Source organism: Oncorhynchus gorbuscha, linkage group LG03 (genome assembly GCF_021184085.1).
Source record: "Oncorhynchus gorbuscha isolate QuinsamMale2020 ecotype Even-year linkage group LG03, OgorEven_v1.0, whole genome shotgun sequence".
Lineage (NCBI taxonomy): Eukaryota > Metazoa > Chordata > Actinopteri > Salmoniformes > Salmonidae > Oncorhynchus > Oncorhynchus gorbuscha.
In genome coordinates, this window is record NC_060175.1 from 9,479,777 (window position 1) to 9,492,086 (window position 12,310).

General features: G+C 44.8%; 1 protein-coding gene across 1 annotated transcript in view; it reads left to right on the forward strand.

The window, feature by feature from the left end:
• The first annotated feature begins 1,674 nt into the window (after window positions 1–1,674).
• The window catches only part of dag1 (dystroglycan 1), a 20,490-nt gene continuing 9,854 nt past the window's right edge, over window positions 1,675–12,310 (forward strand). Inside the window, exon 1 of the mRNA XM_046338906.1 lies at window positions 1,675–2,263. Within this exon, the coding sequence (XP_046194862.1) occupies window positions 1,898–2,263 (366 nt within the window). The 5' untranslated portion in view covers window positions 1,675–1,897. The remainder of the gene's footprint in view (window positions 2,264–12,310) is intronic.

A 12,310-nucleotide genomic window follows, 5' to 3' on the forward strand; every position in this document is an offset into this window, starting at 1 on the left:
CGGCGGCTTTTCTCAATAGCAAGGCTATGCTCACTATATATTCAAAGCTTTCCTTAAGTTTGGGTCAGTCACAGTGGTCAGGTATTCTGCCACTGTGTACTCTCTGTTTAGGGCCAAATAGCATTCTAGTTTGCTCTGTTTTTTTGTTAATTATTTTCAATGTGTCAAGTAATTATGTTTTTGTTTTCACATGATTTGGTTGGGTCTAATTGTGTTGCTGTCCTGAAGCTCTGTGGGGTGTGTTTGTGAACAGAGCCCCAGGACCGGCTTGCTTAGGGGACTTTTCTCCAGGTCTCTCTCTCTAGGGAAATCAGTAACTGTTTTATATACAGATATGGAGCTGCCCCCCCCCTACACACAGACGCACACGCCTTCTTTTACACAGCCTCTCCTCATCAGTGTAGCTCTTTCTCTCTGTCTCTCTTCTGCCCTGAAAAGACCTGTGTGAATAACAACCGTGAGTTCAGCTTACCAGCCCGGCCCCAGACAATGGAGGATGAGTGCATTCATCTCAGCACTCCCAGGAAAGGCTCCAGTTCAGCTGAGCTAGTATTGTTGCCTGACCCCGTCTCACTAGTCGGTCGGAGGGAGGCAGGGGCCCGGGACTTGCTGCCTTTGGAGTGGCTGCTCCCTGCAGAGTGGATGATAGGCCTGTTCTGGCAGTTATGGTTTGGGGAATTCAAAGAGAGAAAGGGGGGAGAGAGAGAGAGATGGTGAGGAAAAAGAGTGCTAGATAGATAGATAGGGGGAGAGAGAGCGGGGGAGAGCGAGACCGAGATGGGGGAGAGAGAGAGAGTTAAATGCTTTTTTGTGTCCTTCTCCCCTCTTCTCCTCCTCTCCCCCTCTTCCCCTCCCCTTCTCCTCCTCTCCCCCTCTTCCCCTCCCCTCCCCTTCTCCTCCTCTCCCCCTCTTCCCCTCCCCTTCTCCCCTCTTCTCCTCCTCCCCTCTTCCCCTCCCCTTCTCCTCTCTTCTCCTCCTCTCCCCCTCTTCCCCTCCCCTTCTCCTCCTCTCCCCCTCTTCCCCTCCCCTTCTCCTCCTCTCCCCCTCTTCCCCTCCCCTTCTCCCCTCTTTTCCTCCTCTCCCCCTCTTCCCCTCCCCTTCTCCCCTCTTCCTTGAGTTGAAAGTCGTTTCTTTCCATTTGAATGTTAATATGATTATGTTGCTATACACCTGTGAACTGACGATACAGAATCTTGCACATCGTTGCCTGGAATGTTATTGACATTGAGATTTGTGTAGACTAAAGAGTTAACCTAACTTGAGAGAGAGAATTACGACGGTTTTAAGTTGACGATTGTAAATATTGAACGGTCTAGCAGTTTTAAGAATGCTGGTATTTAAAGCCATGTCCTAGTGAATCCCTGTTTCTTCTCTTTCTACAGGTCTCAAAGGCTGACTTGACAATGGGATCTACAAACCACTGAAGTGGCTCTGACAAAAGAACAGGAGAAACAGGAGAAAAGAAAAAGAGAAAAACACTAAACAACAAAAGGAGAGAGAGAGAGAGAGAGAGGGAGAAAAACACTAAACAACAAAGAGAGAGAGAGAAAGAGAGAGAGAGAGAGAGAGAGAGAGAGAGAGAGAGAGAGAGAGAGAGAGAGAGAGAGAGAGAGAGAGAGAGAGAGAGAGAGAGAGAGAGAGAGAGAGAGAGAGAGAGAGAGAGAGAGAGAGAGAGAGAGAGAGAGAGAGAGAGAGAGAGAGAGAGAGAGAGAGAGAGAGAGAGAGAGAGAGAGAGAGAGAGAGAGAGAGAGAGAGAGAGACCTTATTGAAAAGAAAAGCGGAGGTCGGCTCGGGGAGGATCAGCTTTGTCCATCGGTGTGGGGTTGGGGGTGCATGCTTGTCCTCTCCAGTGGGCTTCCTCCTTTGTGAGAGAGAGAGAGTTAACAAAAGACAAAGAATGTGCAATAAACAGAGAGGAGAATGTCGACCGGCGGAGGAGGCTGGAGCGGGGATGCCTGGTCTGGGCAGGAGAACCAGTGTGGTACTACTACTGGCTCTCCTGGTAGCCATGGTTCAGGGACAGGTGGAGGTAATGGGGAACATGCTGCAGGATGGACCCGGGAAGCTGGAGGCCTCCATGCACTCCTCCATACTGTCAGACTTCCAGGAGGTGGAGGCCTTGGAGCCGGTGGCGGCTACAGTCTATCAGGCTGAAGTAGGAGCAGCAGGGGGGGAGTCAGGAATCCCCGACTCGTCTGCTGTGGTGGGCCGGGTGTTTCAGATGAAGGTCCCGTTGAAGACGGACCACACCAGCAACACTAAGGTGTGTGTGTGTGGTGGGGGAGGGGCCTGTTCGATTCTAAAATGTAATCCTATGTAATTTTTACCTGTTTTAAACACACAGAAAAATTCCTGTAGTAAAAGGACATAGCTTGTAGGCCCTAACTAGGTAACTATTTATCTGTCCATGTCTTTCCACGAGGGCCACGGACACTGGTCCCAGGGTGGCCACCCCACAGAAACTGGTCCAAACCGGTCGGGGGTTGATTGTGAAACATGCCAACTGTTTGAAATGCATGAACCCAGCACTTATTCCAGCATTGTGTTGCCTAGTCCCATGATGGCTATCTGAGTCTCCCAGGCTGTGGGTGGAGTCCTATGTCCACAGGATCTTTTCTGCCCTGTCAAACGCATGTTAAAGGCCCTAGTACCAAACACCAAACCTTGAGCCCTTTGTGCATATGGGAAAATCCACCCTGACAGCCGGGCTAAAAGAATGCTAACACCAAGCACTTTTAGAAGAGAAGAGACACACACAGGGCGGGGTACAGCCGTTCATTTCCTCCACAATATTTACGCTAGAAAGTGATTATTTCTCACATCAAGTAGATGTCAGATCTAGGTTATGGTTGGTCTAATGGTAGTCTAATGCTGTAGAGTAAAGCCAACGTCAAGCAGATGTCAGATCTAGGTTGTGGGTGGTCTAATGGTAGTCTAATTATTTTTAGGGTGTCAAACCACAGATCCATGATAGAGTGTGTGTGTGTACACATTCATGCTTGCGTGCATGTGACAAACACAAGTATTTGATTTAAACATGTCATATCTACACTGAATATACAAAACATTAAAAACACCTGCTCTTTCCATGACTGACCAGGTGAAAGCTATGATCCCTCAGTGTAGATGAAGGGGAGGAGACAGGTTAAAGAAGGATTTTTAATCCATGAGACAGTTCAGATATGGATTCTGTATGTGTGCCATTCATATGGTGAATCGGCAAGACAAAAGATTGAAGTGCCTTTGAACAGGGTATGGTAGTACAGGGGCAAGAAAAAGTAGGTGAACCCTTTGGAATTACCTGGATTTCTACATAAATTAGTCATACATCTGATTCTAGAACATGTAGGCTCTATAGAAGTCTAGATTATTCTAGAACATGTAGGCTTTATAGAAGTCTAGATGATTCTAAGGACATGTAGACTATAGAAGTCTAGATGATTCTAGAACATGCAGGCTCTATAGAAGTCTAGATGATTCTAGAACATGTAGACTACATAGAAGTGTAGATGATTCTAAGGACATGTCGACTCTATAGAAGTCTAGATGATTCTAGAACATGTAGGCTCTATAGAAGTCTAGATGATTCTAGAACATGTAGGCTCTATAGAAGTCTAGATGATTCTAAGAACATGTAGGCTCTATACAAGTCTAGATGATTCTAGAACATGTAGACTATAGAAGTCTAGATGATTCTAGAACATGTAGGCTCTATAGAAGTCTAGATGATTCTAGAACATGTAGGCTCTATAGAAGTCTAGATGATTCTAGAACATGTATGCTTTAGAAGTCTAGATGATTCTAGAACATGTAGGCTCTATAGAAGTCTAGATGATTCTAGAACATGTAGGCTCTATAGAAGTCTAGATGATTCTAGAACATGTAGACTATAGAAGTCTAGATGATTCTAAGAACATGTAGGCTCTATAGAAGTCTAGATGATTCTAGAGCAAGTAGGCTCTATAGACGTCTAGATGATTCTAAGAACATGTAGACTTTAGAAGTCTAGATGATTCTAAGAACATATAGGCTCTATAGAAGTCTAGATGATTCTAAGAACATATAGGCTCTATAGAAGTCTCTAGGAACATCACCTCCACTCTGCTGATCCTCAACACTAGGGACCCACAAGGGAGCGTGCTCAGCCCCCTCCTGTACTCCGTTCACCCATGACTGCGTAGCCAAGCATGCCTCCAACTCAGTCATCAAGTTTGCAGGCGACACAACAGTAGTAGGCTTGATTACCAACGATGACGAGACAGCCTACAGGGAGGAGGTGAGGGCTCTGGTAGTGTGGTGCCTGGAAAACAACTTCTCACTCAACGTCAACAAAAAAAAGGAGATGATCGTGGACAGGAAACAGCAGATGGAGCACCCACCTATCTACATCGACGGTACCACAGTGGAAAAGGTGGAAAGATTCAAGTTCTTTGGTGTACACATCATTGACAAACTGAAATGGTCCACCCACACAGACAGTGTGGTGAAGAAGACGCAACAGAGCCTCTTCAACCTCAGGAGGCTAAAGAAATTTGGCTTGTAGGCTTAGACTAGAAATCACTGGCCACTTTAAGGAATGGAACACCAGTCACTTTAATAATGTTTACATATCTTGCATGACTCATCTCATGTGTACATACTGTTTTCTATGCTTTTCTACTGTATCTTAGACCTTTCCGCTCTGACATCGCTCGTCCAGATGTATATAGTCTTAATTCATTCCTACTCAGATGTGTGTGTATTGGGGATATGTTGTGGAATTTGTTAGATATTACTTGTTGGATATCACTTCACTGTTGGAGCTAGAAGCATAAGCATTTCGCTACACCTGCAATAACATCTGTTTATCATGTGTATGTGACCAATAAAATTTGATTTGATTTCGATGATTCTGAGGAACATGTACAGTTGAAGTCGGAAGTTTACATACACTTAGGTTGGAGTCATTAAAACTTATTTTTCAACTACTCCACACATTTCTTGTTAATAACAAACTATAGTTTTGGCAAGTCGGTTAGGACATCTACTTTGTGCATGACACAAGTAATTTTTCCAACAATTGTTTACAGACAGATTAGTTCACTTATAATTCACTGCATCACAATTCCAGTGGGTCAGACATTTACATACACTAAACAGCTTGGAGAATTCCAGAAAATGATGTCATGGCTTTAGCTTCTGATAGGCTAATTGCCATAATTTCTGTCAATTGGAAGTGTGCCTGTGGATGTATTTCAAGGCCTACCTTCAGACTCACTGGCTCTTTGCTTGACATCATGGGAAAATCAAAATAAATCAACCAAGACCTCAGAAAAAAAATTGTAGACCACAAGTCTGGCTCATCCTTGGGAGCAATTTCAAAAGGTCTGAAGGTACCATGTTCATCTGTACAAACAATAGTATGCAAGTATAAACATCATGGGACCACGCAGCCATCATACCGCTCAGGAAGGAGATGCGATCCTTCTCAAATCAATCCCAGAACAACAGCAGAGGACCTTGTGCAGATGCTGGAGGAAACAGGCAAAACGAGTCCTATAACGACAAAGACCGCTCAGCAAGGAAGAAGCCACTGCTCCAAAACCGCCATAAAAAGGCCAGACTACGGTTTGCAACTGCACATGGGGACAAAGATTATACGTTTTGGAGAAATGTCCTCTGGTCTGATGAAACAAAAATATAACTGTTTGGCCATAATGACCATCGTTATGTTTGGAAGAAAAAGGGAGAGGATTGCAAGCCGAAGAACATCTTCGCAACCGTGAAGCACGGGGGTGGCAGCATCATGTTGTGGGGGTGCTTTGCTGCAGGAGGGACTGGTGCACTTCACAAAATAGATGGCATCATGATGGAAAATCGTGGATATATTGAAGCAACATCTCAAGACATCTGTCAGGAAGTTAAAGCTTGGTCACAAATGGGTCTTCCAAATGGACAATGACCCCAAGCATACTTCCAAAGTTTTGGCAAAATGTCTTAAGGACAACAAAGTTGCAAGTGGCCATCACAAAGCCCTGACCTCAGTCCTATAGATTTTTGGGGGGGTAGAACTGAAAAAGCATGTGCGAGCAAGGAGACCTACAAACCTGACTCCGTTACATCAGCTCTGTCAGGAGGAATGGGACAAAATTCACCCAACTTATTGTGGGAAACTTGTGAAGGAACGTTTCACCCAAGTGAAACAAATAAATGCAATGCTACCAAATACGAATTGAGTGTAAACATCTGTAAACTTCTGACCCACTGGGAATGTGATGAAAGAAATAAAAGCTGAAATAAAATCCTTCTCTACTATTATTATGACATTTCACATTCTTAAAATAAAGTGGTGATCCTAACTGACCTAATACAGGGAATTTTTACTGGGATTAAATGTCAGGAATTGTGAAATACTGAGTTCAAATGTATTTGGCTAAGGTGTATGTAAACTCCCGACTTCAAACTGTATGCTCTATAGAAATCTCTAGATGGTTCTAAGAACATGTAGGCTTCTAAGGCAAGGGGCGGCAGGTAGCCTAGTGGTTAAAGCATTGGGCCAACCGAAAGGTTGCTGGATCGTATCCCCGAGCTGACAAGGTAAAAATCTGTCGTTCTGCTCCTGAACAAGGCAGTTAACCCACTGTAGGCTGTCATTGTAAATAATATTTTTTTCTTAACTGACTCGCATAGTTAAATCAATTTTAAAAAATGTACTTCAGTATATTTAATGGTTGCAGTGCTTCTTTAGATTGCAAGGAATAGAAATCAATTGAACTGTTGTGAGGATCTTGTTGTTTTCAGCCCCACTACAATACTAGATACAAACTGTTTCTGAATCTCCTTTTCAACTACTCGGAAAGATAGAGAGAAACACGTTCAGTCTGCTTGAATGTCCTGGCAAGTGGATCTGTTACAGTGAAATCAGACTGATAAATGGAGAAAGATATCCCTGTTGTCTATACTTCCCCAGTGGTGCTCTACTCCGCTCCTCTCCAACGATGGCAACCAGGCAGCAGGACTCTATTTTTCTCTTTTCCTCTCTGTTTCCCTGAAACCCCTCTATTCGGACACACAAAGACTCACATTGAAACCTAATTAGGCTTGGCAGTGTGGCAGCAGAAAACTTCTATTAGTAGGATGGATGAAGGACCCAAGATAAAAATGGAAAATTTGAGTTCTCTCAGTTCTCTGGTCAGATGTAGCCAAATCATTCCATCCAGAGTGGCTCGTACCAGTCAGAGTCCCTCACTCCCTCCGTCTGTCCTTCCATCCATTCTCATTTGTTAGGTTTTGATTCCCCTCTGCATAGAAACTAAGCTGGGTACCTACCACTGGTGTCATGAAGTTCAAGCCAGTCTTGGTGAGACTCTTTAGGGTGCAGTCTCAAGCTACTAATTTCTTTCCAGCTTTCAAATCGGAACATTCTTATCTTCTCCTCTACCCTGCAACTCTTACACTGGTCCTTAGTGCACTACTTTCTACTCTATTAGTGTACAAAGAAGGTAGTGCACTACTTTCTACTCTATTAGTGTACAAAGAAGGTAGTGCACTACTTTCTACTCTATTAGTGTACAAAGAAGGTAGTGCACTATGTTTCCTGTCAATATACCTGGTAAAATAATGGTTAATAAACAACTCTAAGCGAGGAGGGGCGTATAAAATCTCAGATTTTCCCCCAAATTCTGTTTTATATTTTCCCAAATAGTTTTCTCAGTTTTTTTTTTTTACCAAGTTTTATATTTGGTTTTATTTGTCAAGTCTCAAAATTACAATTGTTCATAGCCAAATAATAGGATGTTAAATCACATGTGAAGACCTTTTTTTTAGGTCTGGAAGAACACAAACAAATTGGGCATCTGGCCCTTTAATTGGGCATCTGGCCCTTTTTACTTGGGCATCTGGTCCTTTTAATTGGTCATCTGGCCCTTTAATTGGGCATCTGACCCTTTAATTGGGCATCTGGTCCTTTGTAGTTGGGCGTCTGGCCCTTTTAATTGGGCATCTGGCCCTTTTTAATTGGGCATCTGGACCTTTTTAGTTGGGCGTCTGGCCCTTTAATTGGGCATCTGGCCCTTTTTAATTGGGCATCTGGCCCTTTAATTGGGCATCTGGCCCTTTAATTTTTTTAATTGGGCATCTGGCCCTTTTTAATTGGGCATCTGGCCCTTTAATTAGGCATCTGGCCCTTTAATTAGGCATCTGGCCCTTTAATTGGGCATCTGGCCCTTTAATTAGGCATCTGGCCCTTTAATTAGGCATCTGGCACTTTAATTGGGTGTCTCGTGAGTGAGGAATGTGTCGTCTAATGTGCCTGTCTTGTGATGGTGATATACTGCTGCTGCTCATTTCATGGCAAAGTTTGCAAATAGCAGATACAAATGATATATTCCTCATGATAGCCTAGTGGGTAGAGCATTGGACTCATAACCTAAAAGGCTGCTAGTTCAAACCCCCGAGCTGACATGGTACAAATCTGTCGTTCTGCCCCTCAACAGGCAGTTAACCCACTGTTCCAAGTCCGTCATTGAAAATAAGAATTTGTTCTTAACTGCCTAGTTAAATAAAGGTAAAATAAAACATATATACTTTAATCTGGTAAGCTAAGTAACTTTGCAGTTAACATTTCATTAATCATGTGAGGAAATCCACACTTTGATTATCATGTCAACTGTCGACACTCAAATGTTGTGCACAAATGTGTTTACAGCCTTGTTAGTGAGCATTTTATCCTTTGCCAAGATAATCCATCCACCTGACAGGTGTGGCATATCAATAAGCTGATTAAACGGCATGGTCATTACACAGGTGCGCCTTGTGCTGGGGACAATAAAAGGTCACTCTAAAATGTGCAGTTTTGTCACACAACACAATGCCATAGATGTTTCAAGTTTTGAGGGAGCTATTGGCATGCTGTCTGCAGTAATGTCCTCCAGAAATGTTGCCAGATAATTTAATGTTCATTTCTCCAGCTCCCAAGTGGGGTGGGCCTGGCTCCCAAGTGGGGTGGGCCTATGCCCACCCATGGCTGCACCCCTGCCCAGTCATCTGAAATCCATAGATTAGGGCCTAATATATTCATTTCAATTGATTGATTTCCTGATATGAACTGTAACAACAAAATATTATAAATGGTTGCATGTTGCGTTTTACATTTTTGTTCAGTGTACTTTCACTATGTGTATCCGTGTGCGCGTGTGTGTCTGTGTGTGTGTGGGTGCCTGTTTGTGTGTGTGTGTGCGTTCCTGTGTGTGTGTGTGTGCGTGCCTGTGTGTGTGTGTGTGTATCCTTGAATGGTGTTGTGGTACACCTCCTTCCACTTACATCACAAAGGTAAGAACATCTGGTTCAATTCTTCATTTGTTGTTTATCTGCTCCATAGCTATTCGCCAATCTGTATTGACACTGTGATGATGCAACCACTCTGAGAGAGAGAAGCATTTTATTTACACACACACACACACACACACACACACACACACACACACACACACACACACACACACACACACACACACACACACACACACACACACACACACACACACACACACACACACACACACACACACACACACACACACACACACACACACACACACACACACACACATATGCACTCTCTGTCTCTTGTCTTTCTCTTAGAAGTCTCTTATTTACTGTACAGAACACAACAGACCAGAACAGAAAGAGTTTCACTGACAGTGAGTCATTCCTGAGGCGAAGCTGCATTAGTCTGTGGGTCTGACAGGATGGGTACACTGAAGGGGAGTTTAGTTTACTCCAGTCATCTTAGTTCACTCTGTGTTTGTGTCCCAAATGGCACCCTATTCCCTATATAGTGCACTACTTTGATCAAGAGCATACGAGCCCTGGTCAAAACTAGTGTAATAAATAGGGAATCGGGTGCCATTTGGGACAATATCAGTGACAGGGCCAGCTAGCAGAGAACAGGACACAGACCACTTATAACCCACTATTATTCTGTGTGTGCTATTCTGCAGACGTCAAGCTCTAACGTCTTCAATGTACTCAGTAGCTTTTCTTTCTCCTTCCCTATTATTCTTTCTCTCCTTTCTCCTTCCACATTGTCTTCCTCTCCCTTCTCCTTCCCTATTATTCTTCCTCTCCCTTCTCCTTCCATTGTCTTCCTCTCCCTTCTCCTTCCATTGTCTTCCTCTACCTTCTCCTTCCCTATTATTCTTCCTCTCCCAAATCAAATCAAATCAAATCAAATGTATTTATATAGCCCTTCGTACATCAGCTGATATCTCAAAGTGCTGTACAGAAACCCAGCCTAAAACCCCAAACAGCAAACAATGCAGGTGTAAAAGCACGGTGGCTAGGAAAAACTCCCTAGAAAGGCCAAAACCTAGGAAGAAACCTAGAGAGGAACCGGGCTATGTGGGGTGGCCAGTCCTCTTCTGGCTGTGCCGGGTAGAGATTATAACAGAACATGACCAAGATGTTCAAATGTTCATAAATGACCAGCATGGTCAAATAATAATAAGGCAGAACAGTTGAAACTGGAGCAGCAGCACAGTCAGATGGACTGGGGACAGCAAGGAGCCATCATGTCAGGTAGTCCTGGGGCACGGTCCTAGGGCTCAGGTCCTCCGAGAGAGAGAAAGAAAGAGAGAATTAGAGAGAGCATATGTGGGGTGGCCAGTCCTCTTCTGGCTGTGCCAGGTGGAGATTATAACAGAACGTGGCCAAGATGTTCAAATGTTCATAAATGACCAGCATGGTTGAATAATAGTAAGGCAGAACAGTTGAAACTGGAGCAGGAGCATGGCCAGGTGGACTGGGGACAGCAAGGAGTCCTCATGTCAGGTAGTCCTGGGACATGGTCCTAGGGCCCAGGCCAGTTGAAACTGGAGCAGCAGCATGGCCAGGTGGACTGGGGACAGCAAGGAGTCATCATGTCAGGTAGTCCTGGGGCATGGTTCTAGGGCTCAGGTCCTCCGAGAGAGAGAAAGAAAGAGAGAAGGAGAGAATTAGAGAACGCACACTTAGATTTACACAGGACACCGAATAGGACAGGAGAAGTACTCCAGATAAACAAACTGACCCTAGCCCCCGACACATAAACTACTGCAGCATAAATACTGGAGGCTGAGACAGGAGGGGTCAGGAGACACTGTGGCCCCATCCCGGACAGGGCCAAACAGGAAGGATATAACCCCACCCACTTTGCCAAAGCACAGCCCCCACACCACTAGAGGGAAATCTTCAACCACCAACTTACCATCCTGAGACAAGGCCGAGTATAGCCCACAAAGATCTCCGACACGGTACAACCCAAGGGGTGGGGGGGGAACCCAGACAGGCCGACCACAACAGTGAATCAACCCACCCAGGTGACGCATCCCCCCCCAGGGACGGCACGAGAGAGCCCCAGCAAGCCAGTGACTCAGCCCCCGTAACAGGGTTAGAGGCAGAGAATCCCAGTGGAAAAGGGGAACCGGCCAGGCAGAGACAGCTCCTGCTCCAGAGCCTTTCCGTTCACCTTCCCACTCCTGGGCCAGACTACACTCAATCATATGACCCACTGAAGAGATGAGTCTTCAGTAAAGACTTCTGAGACCTTCCATCTGACATGGGTAGGCAGACCTCTCCATAAAATGGAGCTCTATAGGAGAAAGCCCTGCCTCCAGCTGTTTGCTTAGAAATTCTCTCCCTTCTCCTTCCATTGTCTTCCTCTCCCTTCTCCTTCCACATTGTCTTCAACTCCCTTCTCCTTCCACATTGTCTTCCTCTCTCTTCTCCTTCCATTGTCTCCCTCTCCCTTCTCCTTCCATTGTCTTCCTCTCCCTTCTCCTTCCATTGTCTTCCTCTCCCTTCTACTTCCATTGTCTTCCTCTCCCTTCTACTTCCATTGTCTTCCTCTCCCTTCTCCTTCCATTGTCTTCCTATCCCTTCTCCTTCCATTGTCTTCCTCTCCCTTCTCCTTCCATTGTCTTCCACTCCCTTCTACTTCCATTGTCTTCCTCTCCCTTCTCCTTACATTGTCTTCCTCTCCCTTCTCCTTCCATTGTCTTCCTCTCCCCCTTCTCCTTCCATTGTCTTCCTTTCCCTTCTACTTCCATTGTCTTTCTCTTCGTCACTACAGGAGTTGAACTAATGCCAGCTTCTCCTCGTTCTCCTTCTGAATAACTATTTATTAGAGTATCTGCAAGCGAATGTTGTTGATTTACCCGAGGGGGAGAGAAACTAGAGTGAACTGGGGGCCTGTCTCTCTTCTCATTCTGTCTCTCTTTCTCATTCTGTCTCTCTATCTCTCTTTCTTTCTCTCTCTCTCTGTTTCTCTCTCCCTCTCTGTCTCTCTCTCAAT